The sequence below is a fragment of the Anabas testudineus genome, chromosome 6, assembly GCF_900324465.2.
Source record: "Anabas testudineus chromosome 6, fAnaTes1.2, whole genome shotgun sequence".
NCBI classification, from domain to species: domain Eukaryota; kingdom Metazoa; phylum Chordata; class Actinopteri; order Anabantiformes; family Anabantidae; genus Anabas; species Anabas testudineus.
In genome coordinates, this window is record NC_046615.1 from 1265787 (window position 1) to 1280710 (window position 14924).

The 14924-nt window shown below is 38.1% G+C and overlaps 1 protein-coding gene across 1 annotated transcript; it reads right to left on the reverse strand.

Moving 5' to 3' along the window:
* Window positions 1-1898: 1898 nt before the first annotated feature.
* Window positions 1899-14924, reverse strand: LOC113165994 (aminopeptidase N). The gene is made up of 23 exons (XM_026365858.1): window positions 14782-14924; window positions 14282-14379; window positions 12065-12181; window positions 11422-11605; window positions 11185-11327; window positions 10936-11072; window positions 10284-10410; window positions 8746-8900; window positions 8529-8642; window positions 8298-8441; window positions 8070-8135; window positions 7844-7909; window positions 5489-5661; window positions 5225-5304; window positions 4978-5108; window positions 4837-4892; window positions 4439-4586; window positions 4252-4343; window positions 3454-3564; window positions 3184-3372; window positions 2625-2765; window positions 2165-2246; window positions 1899-2063 (listed from the first exon to the last, which is right to left on the reverse strand). Exons 1-23 carry the CDS (start codon window positions 14922-14924, stop codon window positions 1899-1901), a joined length of 2862 nt encoding a protein of 953 aa, XP_026221643.1.

A 14924-nucleotide genomic window follows, 5' to 3' on the forward strand; every position in this document is an offset into this window, starting at 1 on the left:
CCTTTGCCACATCATTGTCACATCATAAAGTTTTAGTTATTTATTATCCAGCAGCAGTTGTTTTTCTGTGGGTCTCCTGCTGCCTGTTCATTCAGGAGGCACTCTGGTCATATCTGAAAGCCGTTTACATGTTTTCTCTCTGTTCTTATTTAACGTGTTGAATGTGTAAGTCTTAAACTGTGTGACACTTGGACACCTGTCAACGATCACGTCTGCACTTTGTGCATGTGGCAGATGAAGCTTGGCTGTCTTCAGTGTATTCCAGAGACTATTGTAATTTGAACAGAAGATATGCTGTTTTTAAAGAGAACAGAAAACCACTCTGTCTAGATCAGCCTTACGTGTTGTGTATGGCCACTAAGTCTTTGAACGTATACACGGTTTAACACTCGGTTGTTCTAAAAAAAGGTCACAGAAGTAGCTGTTGAGCAGCCGTCTCCCTCAATACGCTTCTGCTACTTTTCAGATGAATCATTTTAGAAAGTTGCTAGTTTTTGGACACATTGGTGAGGGGGGTTCACTCGCTGTTTGACAATGTGACAATCACAAACACACTCATTTGCATTTCCTGTAAGAAACGTGCGAGCGCTGGGAGCTGCTTCTGCTGCTGCTGCTTCAACAACCTACGCTACCCAGCTCCTGTGACCTTTAACAAACACTTACACATTACTGCACACAGTCTACAGTGATCCAGTCATTGTATTGGATTATATTTACATGTAACAGTTTTTTGATGTACAGTGTTACAGTTTTTTTATTAATGCATTTCTGTATTGTTTTGCTTGGATCTTCTGTCTGTCTGACATTATTTTTAAAGCTATTTAAAGATAAAAAGCCATCATTTGTTGCTCGTGTGAATGTTTTAATTATGTCTTCTGTGGAGGAGGTGTATTCCTACTGTACAAAATGTTTTCTTGTCGACTTTAGTTCTTACTGTTACTGTGTATTTGTGGCTGCGACAAATGAGCCCAATAAAATGAATTCATCAGTGCACTAACATCTGTCTAGATTTGCCTGTATCATATATTCGTCTGCATTTAATCAGAAAATCTGATTTTAATCATAACACCACACACAGTAAAAAATAATTTAAATATGTGTGTAAACTAAATAAAAAACATCTCCACTTAATGGTCAACAGAGTTAAATCCTTAGAATGGATACAGTCCAGAGAGGAAGCATGAAGTTCACCATTCTGTGAAGGACTGCATGAGCAAAAAGGTATAACAGCAAATAAGAGCTTCAGAAGAACATATCCCAGCAAAAAAACTCATCATCTGCAGCTCATAAAACCAAAGATTAAGAGACTGGAGAAATCTCCATACGCAGTGGATAATGCTAAAAAGCAGCAGTGAATGGAAATCCCCCAAAGACAATCAGATGTGGAAATGATGAGGAACACCAAAACCAAACCACTGTCAGTGAACATCTCTTGTTGTTTCATCCCCATTCAATCCCTCCAAAAGAAGAGCTGTTAACTCTTGAAATAAACTGAGACACTTATCATGTGTGTACATTTACTAAACTTGATTTTTATTTTTTATTTAATAAACACATTAAATCAGATCAATCAAACAAGTCTTACGTCGACACATTCATTTAAATGAAGCTGACATAGATCTGTAAGTTCAACATATTGTTCTGTAAAGCAACAAATCTAAATCAACCAAATAGTTGCCACAGCATGAAATATTAAATCACGTTTGTTGAGTGGACATGACATGTTAAGGCAGCCGTTTTACTTATATATGTTTTACAGACTATTTCCACGTGTTCACTGGTTCATTCCTATAAACAGGGTTTTCATGTGTTGCCGTTCTGTGTCCTTTTATTCAGCTTTAAAAACATTCATCATATAGTGGGAGAGTCACAGCTCCCGGCTTCCTCTGTGTGCCGTTTTAGTGCATCTCTTGTCCAGTCTGGCTGTTGAACCAGTCCAGGACCTCCTGCTTGTTCTGCTGTAGCCAGTTAATGTTGGCTGTGGTCCTCTCTAAGGCCTGCTGCAGGGCCAGTGTGGCAGAGCCAAACCCTGCTGCACTGTGCTCCCTCTCGAACTCCTTCAGCTGGGAGAAGACGCACGCGGGACACCGTTCAGAACTGTAACTTACAGTATCAGCTGTTTGATATTTCTACGTTTCTTATGAATGACTCACTGAGGACGTACCTGTTGGAGTTCAGCAGTTGTAGAGAACCTTGCTGTGACCCCACTGATCATGGAAGCAAAGGAGAAAGAGCCCACACCGTACCTGAAAAAATAACCAGATCTAACCTGGTTCTCATCTAAGGAGCAGCTAAAAACCTACAATCAGTCTTTGATGTGGAACATCGCTCCTGTTTCCTCTTACCTTACCTGACCAAAACAACCATGTTCTGCTTTACAAACCCTATCAATGGAACTTGTGTTGCTGTTGATCATCCACCTGAACTTCATCTACGCATTATTTCCTTTAGTTTTTATTCTTTTTATTTCTTTATTGTGTATTCTCATGTTTTTTTTTTTTTTTTACAAATGGGAACATCATAATTCAACCCATTTGTAGGCTAAAAACTCAGATGTTGTCTTTTCCTTTTCTCAAATACAGTATAGATACAAATACACCTGTTTACCTTTTGGTCATACTCACTGTGTGAACATGTATTCCCACTGTTCCCTGACAAAGTCCCATGCCAGTCCCTGTCCCACTCTGTTGCTTGCGACAGAGGTGATGACAGAGGTGGCGTCCTGCTTACGGATCATAGCTGGGTTTAAGGTGTAAGACAGATACCTGTGAAAACACAAGAGAGATGCTTGTTCCATTTCCCCCAATTTTAAAGGAATTGTTCTTCTAGTTTTAATGGACTTGTGCTGTTAAACTGTTTCCTATTTGACATCTGCAAGTTAAATGAAATAACATGACTTCTTTAGGTTAATAGAAAACACAATCTGCATTCTCCACAAAGACGTGTTTGCATTTGTAGTTTAATTGTATAAAAATGCCATTTGTAAGGCAGGGCTGTGTTAAGAAACCAGGTTTTTTACACTCTACTCTGGTTTGTTATCTGTAACTGTCTTACACAACTACCTTTCTTCTTATTTTATTATTTTTGTGTAGTGGAACTTTAAACTTTACAACAATAATTTTTTGTAAAGTTAGTTTCTTTTTTTTTTTTTACATCTATATACATCGCTGTGTATTATACTACAAGGGCACAAGGATACAGACCTTTTCCAGAAGCTGCGTGTTGTTGCTACAGGCCAGTGCAGACATGAGTTTACTTGCCTCACTAGCTACTGTGGCATTTTTTAACTGTGACCAGCCAAACTCCCACTCTGCTTCATCACCTGCTGCCATGGCACTGCAGTACACGGCTGAGCGCAGGTTTGGGTGGATCCTGACAAGACAGTTGGAGGTGATTCATTGGTTAACCTAAAAACTATTGATCATAATGAAACAATACACAAAATCAACCAACAAGTTGTGTTGAGGTCTGTCCATCCATTGTTTGAACCATGTGGTGGTCAACTTCTGGCACTCTGTTACTCCAGTAGTGCATGCCATACGGATGGCATTCACCTGGTTATACCTGGAGGAATGTTATAACATGATAAACACTTTATTATAAGAACAGACAAATAAGCTTGGTTACATTTTATATCTTGTATAAGACCAGAACATGTTACTGTTAACATACTGCGTGAATGAGCAGGTGTCTTTTTTTACCATGTTCACCATCCTAATTTAAATCTGTTTGTGCTTTTTTTTGCCAGACAAAGTCTAAAAAATCATGAGCTGTAAAGGATAAGCAGCAAGATGCAACTGCTTTGAGTCTATTTGTCGTTATTATTGCCTTTAAAGGTCAATTCAAACTTTCTGTTGGAGCTGTATTCTTATGACAGATGTGTGCACACTATGCATACTACTCTTGGGGATATGGACATGTTTAACACATGCATACTGCAAATGGGCATCTGATAGCATGTGACAGAAGAACTCCAGCTCGTTCAGCAATGTGTTGCTGTCTGCTAATCAGCTCGTGTAAGACGAGACAGTTCTACACAGATTTAATCACTAGTGATGCTTTCAGCTGCAGTCACTTAGCCTCTGACCTACACTTCTCAAGGTTTCCTTTTGAACTTCATTAAAGATCTTTTAACTTATCCTGTGGTGTCAAGCTTCCTTATTGGGGTCCAGACTCAAACCCTAATTATTTCTTTTAATTATGGTTATTAAGCTCTTTGGGTTGGCCTAGAATGCAGATGAGTATGCTCACTGATCAGTGAGTCTGTCAGGAACATGGGTCCACTCCGATGTGATGTTCTTGAAGTGCAGAAATAGAGGAGTCACCAGCTTCTTCATGTAGTCCTGGAAGTATTAGAGTAAAGCATGCTCATTTATCTGTACATACCTCCTAATGGCCAAAATAGGGCATAAGGTCTAATTGTGATAAAGTAGTGGACCTGCATAGGCTGGTAGACTTCTGTACGGTCCAGCATGAGGTAATAATAGTCCAGATTGTTCAGAGCAGACTGCCAGGGTATGTACTCTGTCTCCACCAAGAGATACGAAGTTGTCCTCAGAGCAAGGTTAGTGGAGACCAGCTGAGCCCTGGGCACAGAAGACAACCTTTGAAAGATTTACCACCATCCTAATACAACAAAAAAATCTTTGGTTTTGTAGTGTCAGTCAATCAACCCTGATAAAGAACAATAAACAAATACTTCAAGCTACTTCTATTAAAAGGTACAACGTGAGTCAGAAAGAGTCAGTATAGATACCCAGAAAAAGACATCTCATAACCAAAACTAAACATGTGGTTTGAAAACTGCAGAAAACACTAATAGCTAAGTTCACCTACCTGGCTAGATTGAAAGCATCATCCACAAGCTGGGCTCTGTTCATCACCGGTATAACCTGTACAACAGATGTTGTATTACAAACATACAGACTCACTGAACACTGAAAAGAGTATCAGAGCGACTCTGACAGCTTACACTACCTGATGCTCTGCAATAAGCTGAGATAGAAGCCTTTCCCAGTTTCCAAGGTCATAGTTTACCCGATAATATCCAGTTACGTTGATGTTGGCCAGAACCCATGAACTACCGCTCTTCATATCCACATTTACCACTGACAGAGAAAAACATTTCATATCATAAATATTTGTTTGCATAGCAAGAAAACCCTTTGCAAGAAGTAGGGACTGATCAGCCAGTGTGGTTGTTTAGTTTTGTTTAATTACAAACCTTCTTTTTCCATCAGCCACCAAATATTTCTCTGGACCACACCTGACTTCATCCACCTCACAGGAATCAGCCACTCATAGCTATGGGAAGCATTGCAGCATTTTACTATTATTATTATTTTATTATTATTACTTTTTATTATTTGCTACATACTGTTTATCAAATCAGCTGTTGCATGCTCATTTTAGGTTTACTCTTCGTTTGAGTCACTGAAAATGCGTCAATTATAGAGATTTAGGAGTGAAATAATGAAGTGTTTCATACTTGTAAGGTGATTTGAGTGTAACGTTAGACTCTGGATCCAGCAGAAAGTGCTTCTGGGATACCTTTCCTGTGGAGGTATCTATAGTAACCACGGGGAAGCCCATCTGGAGCACCCAGCGGTTCATGATGTCATACACAGGATGAGGAAGTGAAACATTATTGGCTTCTACTGCCTGTTAAAGGAAAAAGGTTACATAAAGCATCTATGTAAGAAAATGATTTAAATATGACACATATCCATTCTACAACTTTTGCACCTGGCTGTACTGACTAGCTGCAGCCAGGTGAAGATTCACACTACATAGAAGAGCGACCAAAAACAACATAAAAGTGGGCAAATGAAAGCTCGGTAAAACGTTACAATGTGGTACAGAAAATGTGAGTAGTTACTGAAGAATTCATTTAGGTATCACTTGTACTGTGCTGCCACTTTAAGTGTTAAGTATCTTCATGTATCTTTCTATCTGTAGTTATGGGCTGATCATTACCTGACTCATTACCTAAATATCTACCAGTCTGTTCTCCTATAACTCAGCATTACTTACATTAATGAATTAGTACCCCCTCATTAATTTCTCTCTAATTACAATCACAGTTTTTGTGTACCATAGAATTGTTGCATCAAGTATTAGTATAAAGTATTCTTAGAGCACCTTTTCTCTGCCAAAGATAAACACACATTTAAAAAGTTGGAAAGAAATATATATGGAAATCATATACATCATATATACAGTACAGATGAATGGTGGTATTTATTCCACTGCTTATGTTTGGGCCTTGCATAAGATGCTTTTACATTATTGTTTCCGCTCTCTGTAAAGTTGTTCAAGGCATGATGATGTTAAGATAAGATAAGATAAGATAAGATGAAATAAGACAGACTTTATTTATCCCACGATGGGGAAATTCTTTTGTCTACAGCAGCAAGGTGAGACAGTATAGAAGAATAGAAGAACAGTTTACAGTGGACAGCATCAGTATTAACTATACAAGAAAAAAAAAATAGAAAAATTGTAGAATCAAGTAAATTAAGTAAATCAAGCAAAACATTTTTAAATAAAGTGTCAGTAAAACTACATCTTTAAATTATACAACAATAAATTACATAACAAACAACGATAATATAACCAGTGAGTACATAGTGTGTCACTATAGTACTGTATTGTAAAGTACAGTACTATAGTCCCACTTGTCCCACTTGTTATTTGTTGGTCACACTGTTTAGAAACCTGAGGATTCATGGACTGTAAAAGTGTGGTCCTGGAGGCCTTACCAGCCCAACATGTTTCTCACTAGGATCTGAGAGATAGCTTTGGGGACTTACTGCTTCGAAGGGAAAAGTTCCATCCATTTAAAGGAGGAATCTCCAAGTAAGTCGACATTTTCTTTAGTGCTCTTGTGAAACTGACCTATCAGATCCATCCCAGACATGTTCCAGAGCCAATAGATGAGAGTTTGTCACTAGCATGGGTAAACACCCAAAAGAAAGCAGCAGCCCTGGTGGTACATTCACTTTTCAATGGCCAACCATCATAAGGGGATTGTCTGTTCACGGTACAGCTGCTATGATGAATTCTGCTATGTTTGCAGAAAATTGATACCTAAGGAAGGTAGCTCATTGGCCCAGTACTTAATGTAGCTCTTGCTGAAAGTGTAGGTCAGAAGCTTTAGTCATATCATGTAATAAACTTTGTTTAACCTCTTTGTGGAAGGGTATCCTCTAGTCAACTATTTATTGGGTTGTGTTTTGACCTACACTTTGCTATTAGCAGTACTTTTTTCTGTACTGTAATGCTTCGCTGCTAATGTGGCAAATTAGATATATTTGGGCTAATTACACAGTGGGACAGTCAGAATGTTCTAGCATCTAGACTAGACTTGCAGCTCACTGTTATCTACACAGTTATTCACCATAATAATAGACAGGCACATTTTGGGAACTATTGGGACCTGTTTTTTAAGGCTAAAAAGACACAATATGGGTACTTTAACTGACAGAGTAACACAGTGGGAAATTATATTCCACTCACAGCTAGTGACACCACTAAAGTTGGAAATCCCCTCCCATACAATCCTGTGCGTCTGGTTCTACTGGAGGTTTCTTCCTCTAAAGGGAGTTTTTCCTCTCCACTGTTGCCTAAAACTTGCTCAAATGGGATTGTTGGGTTTTCTCTATAATTTTTTGTATAAATATTTTCTGTAAGGTCTTAAACCTTACACTGTAAAGTGCCTTGAGATAACTTCTGTTGTAAATTGGCGCTATATAAATAAAATTGAATTGAATTGAATTGAATTGAATTGTCATTCCCAGGATAATTGTTATTGGAAATACAAATAAGAAGTCTTACATCTTACCATTTCTAGATGCTGCCACAGGTCATTTCCTATCATGTTACTATAGGCAAAATGATTGAGGTATCCCTGGAGAAAAAAAAAGGAAGATTTAAATAATTTCAAACTCATAAATCATAAATTAGTTTTTATTGTGATGGAATAATAGATATTTCATAAAAAATAAACTGATATGAAAACTTTAGGTCCTTTAGCCTAAAATGTACAGTGCATATTATCACAAACATACACTGAGTCCTTGGACAAAGACTGGTTCAGAGAGAAAGTCTGACAGCATCCTCAACACTGATGCACCCTGAGGAGAAACACAGATACAGAAAATAAATAAATAAAATAGTACTGTCCAGATACCATCATATCATGGCAGTCCTGGTTCTGGTTCAAGTTCAGATGGCAGGCAGTTTGGACACTTTAATGCTGTCATGTAATACATAAGATCTTTCTGATGTCTGTGTACCTTGCTGTATGAGATGACATCGAATTGTTCACTGATCTGATCTGGGAGAATAATACTGTCTTCTTTAGAAGACAGAGGATGAGAGGAGACTAAGGCATCAACTGAAAATACTCTGTGGACATCATCAAGTAATATCAAGTCTTTCTGGAACAAACAGACAGAAGTGTATTGAGATCATACTCTAAAATGTGAGGAATATACGTAAGAGGTCAGCAAATGCACACAACTCACCACACTCCATGTAGGCTCAGCATGGTCTGCTCCGAGGTAAGACACATATGAAGCAAAGCCTTCATTCAGCCAGACCTCATTCCACCAGCGCAGCGTCACCAGGTTACCAAACCACTGCACCCATGAAACAAATGACACACCACAAATCAGCCGGTTTTTCAATCTGTACAATCACTGTAAAAATCAATCATTTCATAATATACAAAATAAAGTTCACCATGTGTGCTAGTTCATGAGCAATGATGGTGGCAGTGGTCTCTTTGTTTCTGATGGATGAGGTCACAGGGTCATAGAGAAGGTTGGTTTCTCTATATGTCACCAAACCCCAATTCTCCATTGCCCCAAAATAGAAGTCCGGTAGAGCAATTTGGTCTATTTTGGAGAGAGCAAATTTAATGCAGCTTGAAGGTACTGAACTTAAAGGCATACCAACATAGCCTATATCTCAAAATAGAGGTAAAACATCAGCATTTTCCAACTGCACAAGACTTGAGACTGGCTGAACTTGACTCAGCTCTACTATGTATGTGGCTTTTTGTCACAGCATGGTAACAGATTTAGTTTTAGAGGAGCCTGAAGGCAGGAAGATAAAATCCAGAGTTCAGATGATGAGATGACTATGGATGTGGTGGTGACGCTTTACTCTCTATGACCAATCAGTAGTCTGCAATATAAAGTGCAGAGTAAAAGTACCAGTTACCAGGTACAATGCATTACTTTTGGCCAATGGAAAACCAAAAAAGGTGAGTAGAGTCGAGCTGGTACCATGCACTGGAAAAACACAATATGTATTTTTTTAAAGAGAATTGAACCAACCCTGTAAGAGTGATGTGTTATGTATAAGTATGTCATGTTTTCCTTTTTTTAACTTAGAGAAGTATTTCATTTCATCATGCATGAACGAATACATCATTTCATTTATTTTACCCAATTTAATTTGAACTGATTCATTATTAGTTTTGTTTTGCTCTTGGGCAAGTATTGTGTATATATTTAATGTGTATACACTATAATACTATACATACAGAATAGATGCCCAACATCACTCCATGTAGTGGAGACTGGAAACGTAATGAGCTGCTCAAGTAAAACAAAGTTAACAATCTGTGCCCAAACCAAATACAGACTTGAAATTGTTGGTACCCTTCCGCTGAAGAACAAAAAAGCCACAAAGCTCACTGAAATATCTGACAAAACTAATAATAAATAAATATTTACTAAAAGTTAACTAATGAAACTCAGTCATTCCTTTTGAGGTGCAGAAGTCTCATTGAGAGCTACAGAAACCCTAACCCTAACCCTAACCCTATTTTTCTCTCACATGTTGTCCTCTTCTCATTTCAGGTACTAAAGGGGATGAAACATCAGGCAGATTTGCAACAAGCCCATTATATTATATATAGATTTTCAAAGTTGGAAAATAAAGTGACAATGAGTGATTCTTGCCTGCAGATTTTTCTTGATTTGTTTTAACAAGTAAACTGAGCCAAGCTTACTCTGGACTCTGATGGTATGGTGGTTGGTATCCGATGTACAAAGTGTATATATCATTTATTATTATCATTTTTTATTGTAAATTAGAAGAATGTTTCCTGTCTTCTCTTCTCAAATCATGAGCATCTATGTAACTCCTACAGTAACTGAATACCAAGGTTCCCATAGAAAGGTACTGGCTGTGAAAGGGCCTATAACAGAAGATAGCGTCAGTTGAACAAGACTCACCCTCAACTGATTCCACAGTAAAAGCAGACTTACCTGATTTGCTCAGTGGGTACGAGATGTTATAGTATGACTGGAAAAAGTCTAGAACAGGTCCAGTCACATTTAGGGCATAGTTTCCCTGTCCCTGCTCAATGGCTGCCCTGCGACCCCAGATACGGATCTGAAAACATAACAGCAAATTCTTCTGTTGCTTATATTTTCGAGCATGTAGTGCATGTAGTGTAGTAGCAAAATGAGAATGTTGGGCTAACGACAGATGTACACTGAGTTTTGCAAAGTTGTACTGGACATTTTTTACAGCTGTACAAATGGTAATCCAGCCCTAGTTACCAACATTGTCGCTCTTAACCCAGGCTACTAAGGAAAGAAAAGCTCTTAAAATTTTATGATGCTTTGAATTATTATTACACGCATTATGCTCTATGCATATGCGTTTTTAGTATTGCCAGATGAATCAGACCAGAATTCTTCAAACAGAGATTATGGCTATGATGCAGCAAGTACTGCACTTCAGTGAACAATCATTGCAATTTATTAGGTCATTGCTATAAATATATACTGCATTGTTGTTGGACAAGTCATAGTTAGACAAGTTGATTTTGGATAGGATCTGTTTTGTAGACCTCAGTTCAGGAGCCATCATATTGAACAGATGAAAATGCAATATCAGAACTGCCACAGTTACCACAACGTCTCCTTGTGTGGCATAGAGGTGTGTGTAGTCAGAGACAATGATGGCCAGTAGATAGGTGGACATTTTCTTGGTGGGCTCAAACTTGGTCTGTGTGACAGCGACTCCATCAATAGTGGTGTTAAAAATATCTGAAAAGGACACGTTTAAACACACTTTGAAACCATGATCGGCAAAAATGAGTACAATTAAAGTAATACTATCACAATAAGTATCGTTTTTTTAAGGTTAAACTGCACTGACCTGTTTCATTGCCATTAGACAGGGCTACAGTTCCAATGGGGTGAATTAGCGTAATATAAAAAACTGCTTTCATAGCTGGCTCATCGAAACAAGGGAACGTCTTTCTGGCATGAGTTGGATGCATCTGAGAGGTGGCAACAATCCTGTGAATGATCAAACACTATAAATTGTGCCTCAGTGCCAGTTACCACGGAAACAAATCTGAACTACTGCTTAAAAGATACATTGAAGACCTACTTTCGGACTCCTTCTTCTTCATATTCACTCCTGTACAAGCCTGCTAAGTCATCAGCCAGTTCTCCCGTGAACTCAGTGTATAGTTGATACCGCCCTCGAGACAATTTACCATTTAGCTGGATAACCAGATACTGGGTCTTAAGGTGCAGCCAGGAGGACTTAATACTGGGAGTAGACCCATCACCTAGAGAAGAAATACACTGTACAACTGACGTGGAAGATAGTGCCAATCATAGCACATTTTTACACTAATAACAATAACAAGAGATACAACTTTTTTGTGTAAATTCATCAGCGTTCAATTTAAAAAATAAAAAAAAATTAACTTTGTACGTTTTAAATTTTGTGTGTATGAGCACATACTCATTGCTTGAGACATGTTTCTCATTGAATGCATCACAAAGTCACCATAATGTGTTGTTTCTGTAGCAGCAATGAACTGTGTTACATAAAATCATAATATGCACTGGTGATGTATAACTGGTGAAAGTACAGTATAAACTGCTGTTCAAAAGTTTGTGATGCAATAATCATTTACAACTTTAACAATAACAAGGGAAATCAACTAAGTGACCCCAAACCTTTAAAATGGTGATTGACCTTTAGTTAAAAAGGTTTGCATGTGTGTGTGTGTGTGTGTTACCTGAAGCAATGAGCCTGGCGATGTGTTTGTTGTCCAGCGTTGTGTAGTTGAGTTTGTTGGAATGAATCAGTATCAAATCAGTTGCTTTAACACATTCAAACTCCACGGTTGATTGCCCTAATGAATGAATTCACAAAGTCAAAGACATTATTCTAGATAATGCATCTCACTAAAACAAGAAGAACATAGAAGATATATAGAACAGTAGTCTACATAACAATGGTTGATTGATGTACAGAATAATAAAATCCATATATGTTAGGACAGTGTTCAGGAAATATAACTGGGCTCCTGAGTGATTTGTAAACTAGCAGTAGCACTTCTAAAATCTATAGGTAACTGGCAACCAATGTAAACATTTCCATTTAAATTTCCATTTACATACATTTAGTCATTTGGCAGACACTTATTTCCAAAGTGACTAACAAGTAAGGTAGTAGGCAAGCAAAATATCTAATGCAAGGAGAAAAACATTGAAGCAAAGATTTCATTTGTTTTTAAAATATAAATTACGCTGTGAGTTCTGCTTTCAGGAGACGTTTAAATATTGGGAGCGAGGATGCAGAGCTTGTAGTTTGGTAGCTCATTCCACCTTTGTGGAATCCCTTTGAGTTAACTACGCTGTAGGTAAGGGTCAGAGGAGTGATGTACTCACTGGTTCTTGGTAAAAATCTGGCATCACTTTGAAAGAGCTACAGTTTAACTGTTTGATGGTCTTTCACAACAACCACCTTGATGTACAGTAGATGTAAGAATGATTGACTGCTCCACTTACCTTCCTGTCAACATCATCTTTAAAATCTGGAATCTGTAGATTACTTTTTCTTCATTGTGCTACTTGTGTCTTATCTTTTCTTAATTTGTGACTATTAAAGCAGCGTGTCCATGGTGCTTTCTGCCTGCCAAAGATTGTTGTTACCTTTTCAGGCGTGACGGTGAGTTTTACATTCAAATTGAAGTGTATTAAATGAAAGTGTAAATCTCTTGTTGGGCTCACTGATGTTGGGATCACTGTCACAGACACGGCTTCCGAAGAAGATTCAGTCTGTGTTTTTATGTCTTTTTTTGAAAGACACTGGCCTGATTTAAGTAACTGGAAAAACCAACTTATCAAAAAAAAAAAAAAAAACAATTCAAAAAGACCTTCATCGACTGACAACAGTGTCGGAAATATCAGCAGCTACAATTCCCCCACTTCCATCTCTATCTCCTCTGATTTCCCTTATGGTTTAAACTCTCCTCCAGGTTTCTGGCATGATGTGCTGCTTCTTGCTCCTGTTGTTTTGATTCCTCTTGTCTACCATCCTTTGCACAGGGAATAGATGAATGAAGTCAGATGTAAAATAGGCCACTCAGTGGTATCACACACCACTAGAAGTGATTTATTATTTGGTTTTGCACCAACAGTGTTCCACATAGGAATGCTACTGGCAGATTTATTGTCTGGCACGCTACCTTCCTGTTTCTTAGTTCGCTTTTTGTTGCTAATTAACAGTGCATGAGCATTCTCTTGTTTCTCTTGCCCACTGTTTCAGGTACGTAGAGCATCTTTCTGCTAACTAGCGGCAGGTGTCCCCATCAGGTCAGCACTGTTCAGCGACACAGAAGTAAAGCCCTGTGCGGTTCTTACTCCATGTTTGTGAAGTTCACATTAGTAAAAGTATTTACTGTAACAAATATTGTTGTAGTTTTCTTTGTCTGTCATAAATTAATATTCCAGAGATTTAAAAGACTCCAGGAGTCTGCTGAAAAAAGGAGGATACCATCAAAAGAATGTAATCTGCACTGTAACAAAGCAGGAAGCATAGCAGCATGTGGTGAATGTTAATCAGAACCACTAAACATGCCTAATTAAACCACTTGTTCACCAAGCTCAGACCCTCATAGTACCACTCAAAATAACTAATAATGAAGTCTCTAACTACTGTAGTTGAAACGTGGAACCTTGCCTGAGTCTGTCCTCAGATTTGTTTACTATAACTCAGATGAGATCCTCATCAGTACCGGCTCCAAATACAGAAGTTGCCATTTTGACCATAAACTTTGTTTTTAGGTTTAGACTTCATCAATCTCCAGTGTAACCATTCAATCACACGGCTTTCTAGAGTCATGTTAAGAAGAGGATGTAATGTACAGTGAGGAAGAGGGAATTAAGCATGTTTTTCCACCCCGACAACACTGAAGGACACAGAGCAACGGTCGTGAGTAGTTAATCACCTGTAAAAATGTAGAGGCCAGTTTTTGGGTCTTGGCTGAGGCGAGGCCACAGGGTGATATTGTAGTAGTGAGGGACCAAAGCAGTGGGGAGACGGTAGCTGGGGAATAAACACAGACATCACTGAAATAAATTAACTGACTCTTTTTTATTTATAAGTTTACTCTTTTTATTTAGAGTTTACAGTACATTATCAGATCTTATCTCTAATGTTGCACAGAGTGGTTTTATTATTATTATTATTATTATTATTTTGTTTTAGAGACTTTTCAACTCTGTTGTGATTATGGCAATATTATGTACAGTTACTAACCTGACAGGTTGGGCAATATATATATATATATATATATATATATATCAGCAAAATATATATATTTATAACAAAGTCAGCAAAACCCAAAATTTGTGTCACGGCCAACCCTTACAGCCATGACTGTTTTTTACTCACCTCACTTCTATTCTAGTGTATACAGTGGAGAAATAATCATGACAAATGTCCTACCTGTCCCAAGGAACTGCATCATGATTGCCGTCAACACCACCTATCAGGGCAATAGTCCACAACGTGACAAGTGTTGCCACAGAAATCATGGCTATGACCGTAAACAGAATGCACCGCCTGCTGACTTTGCAGCTTTTTCCCAT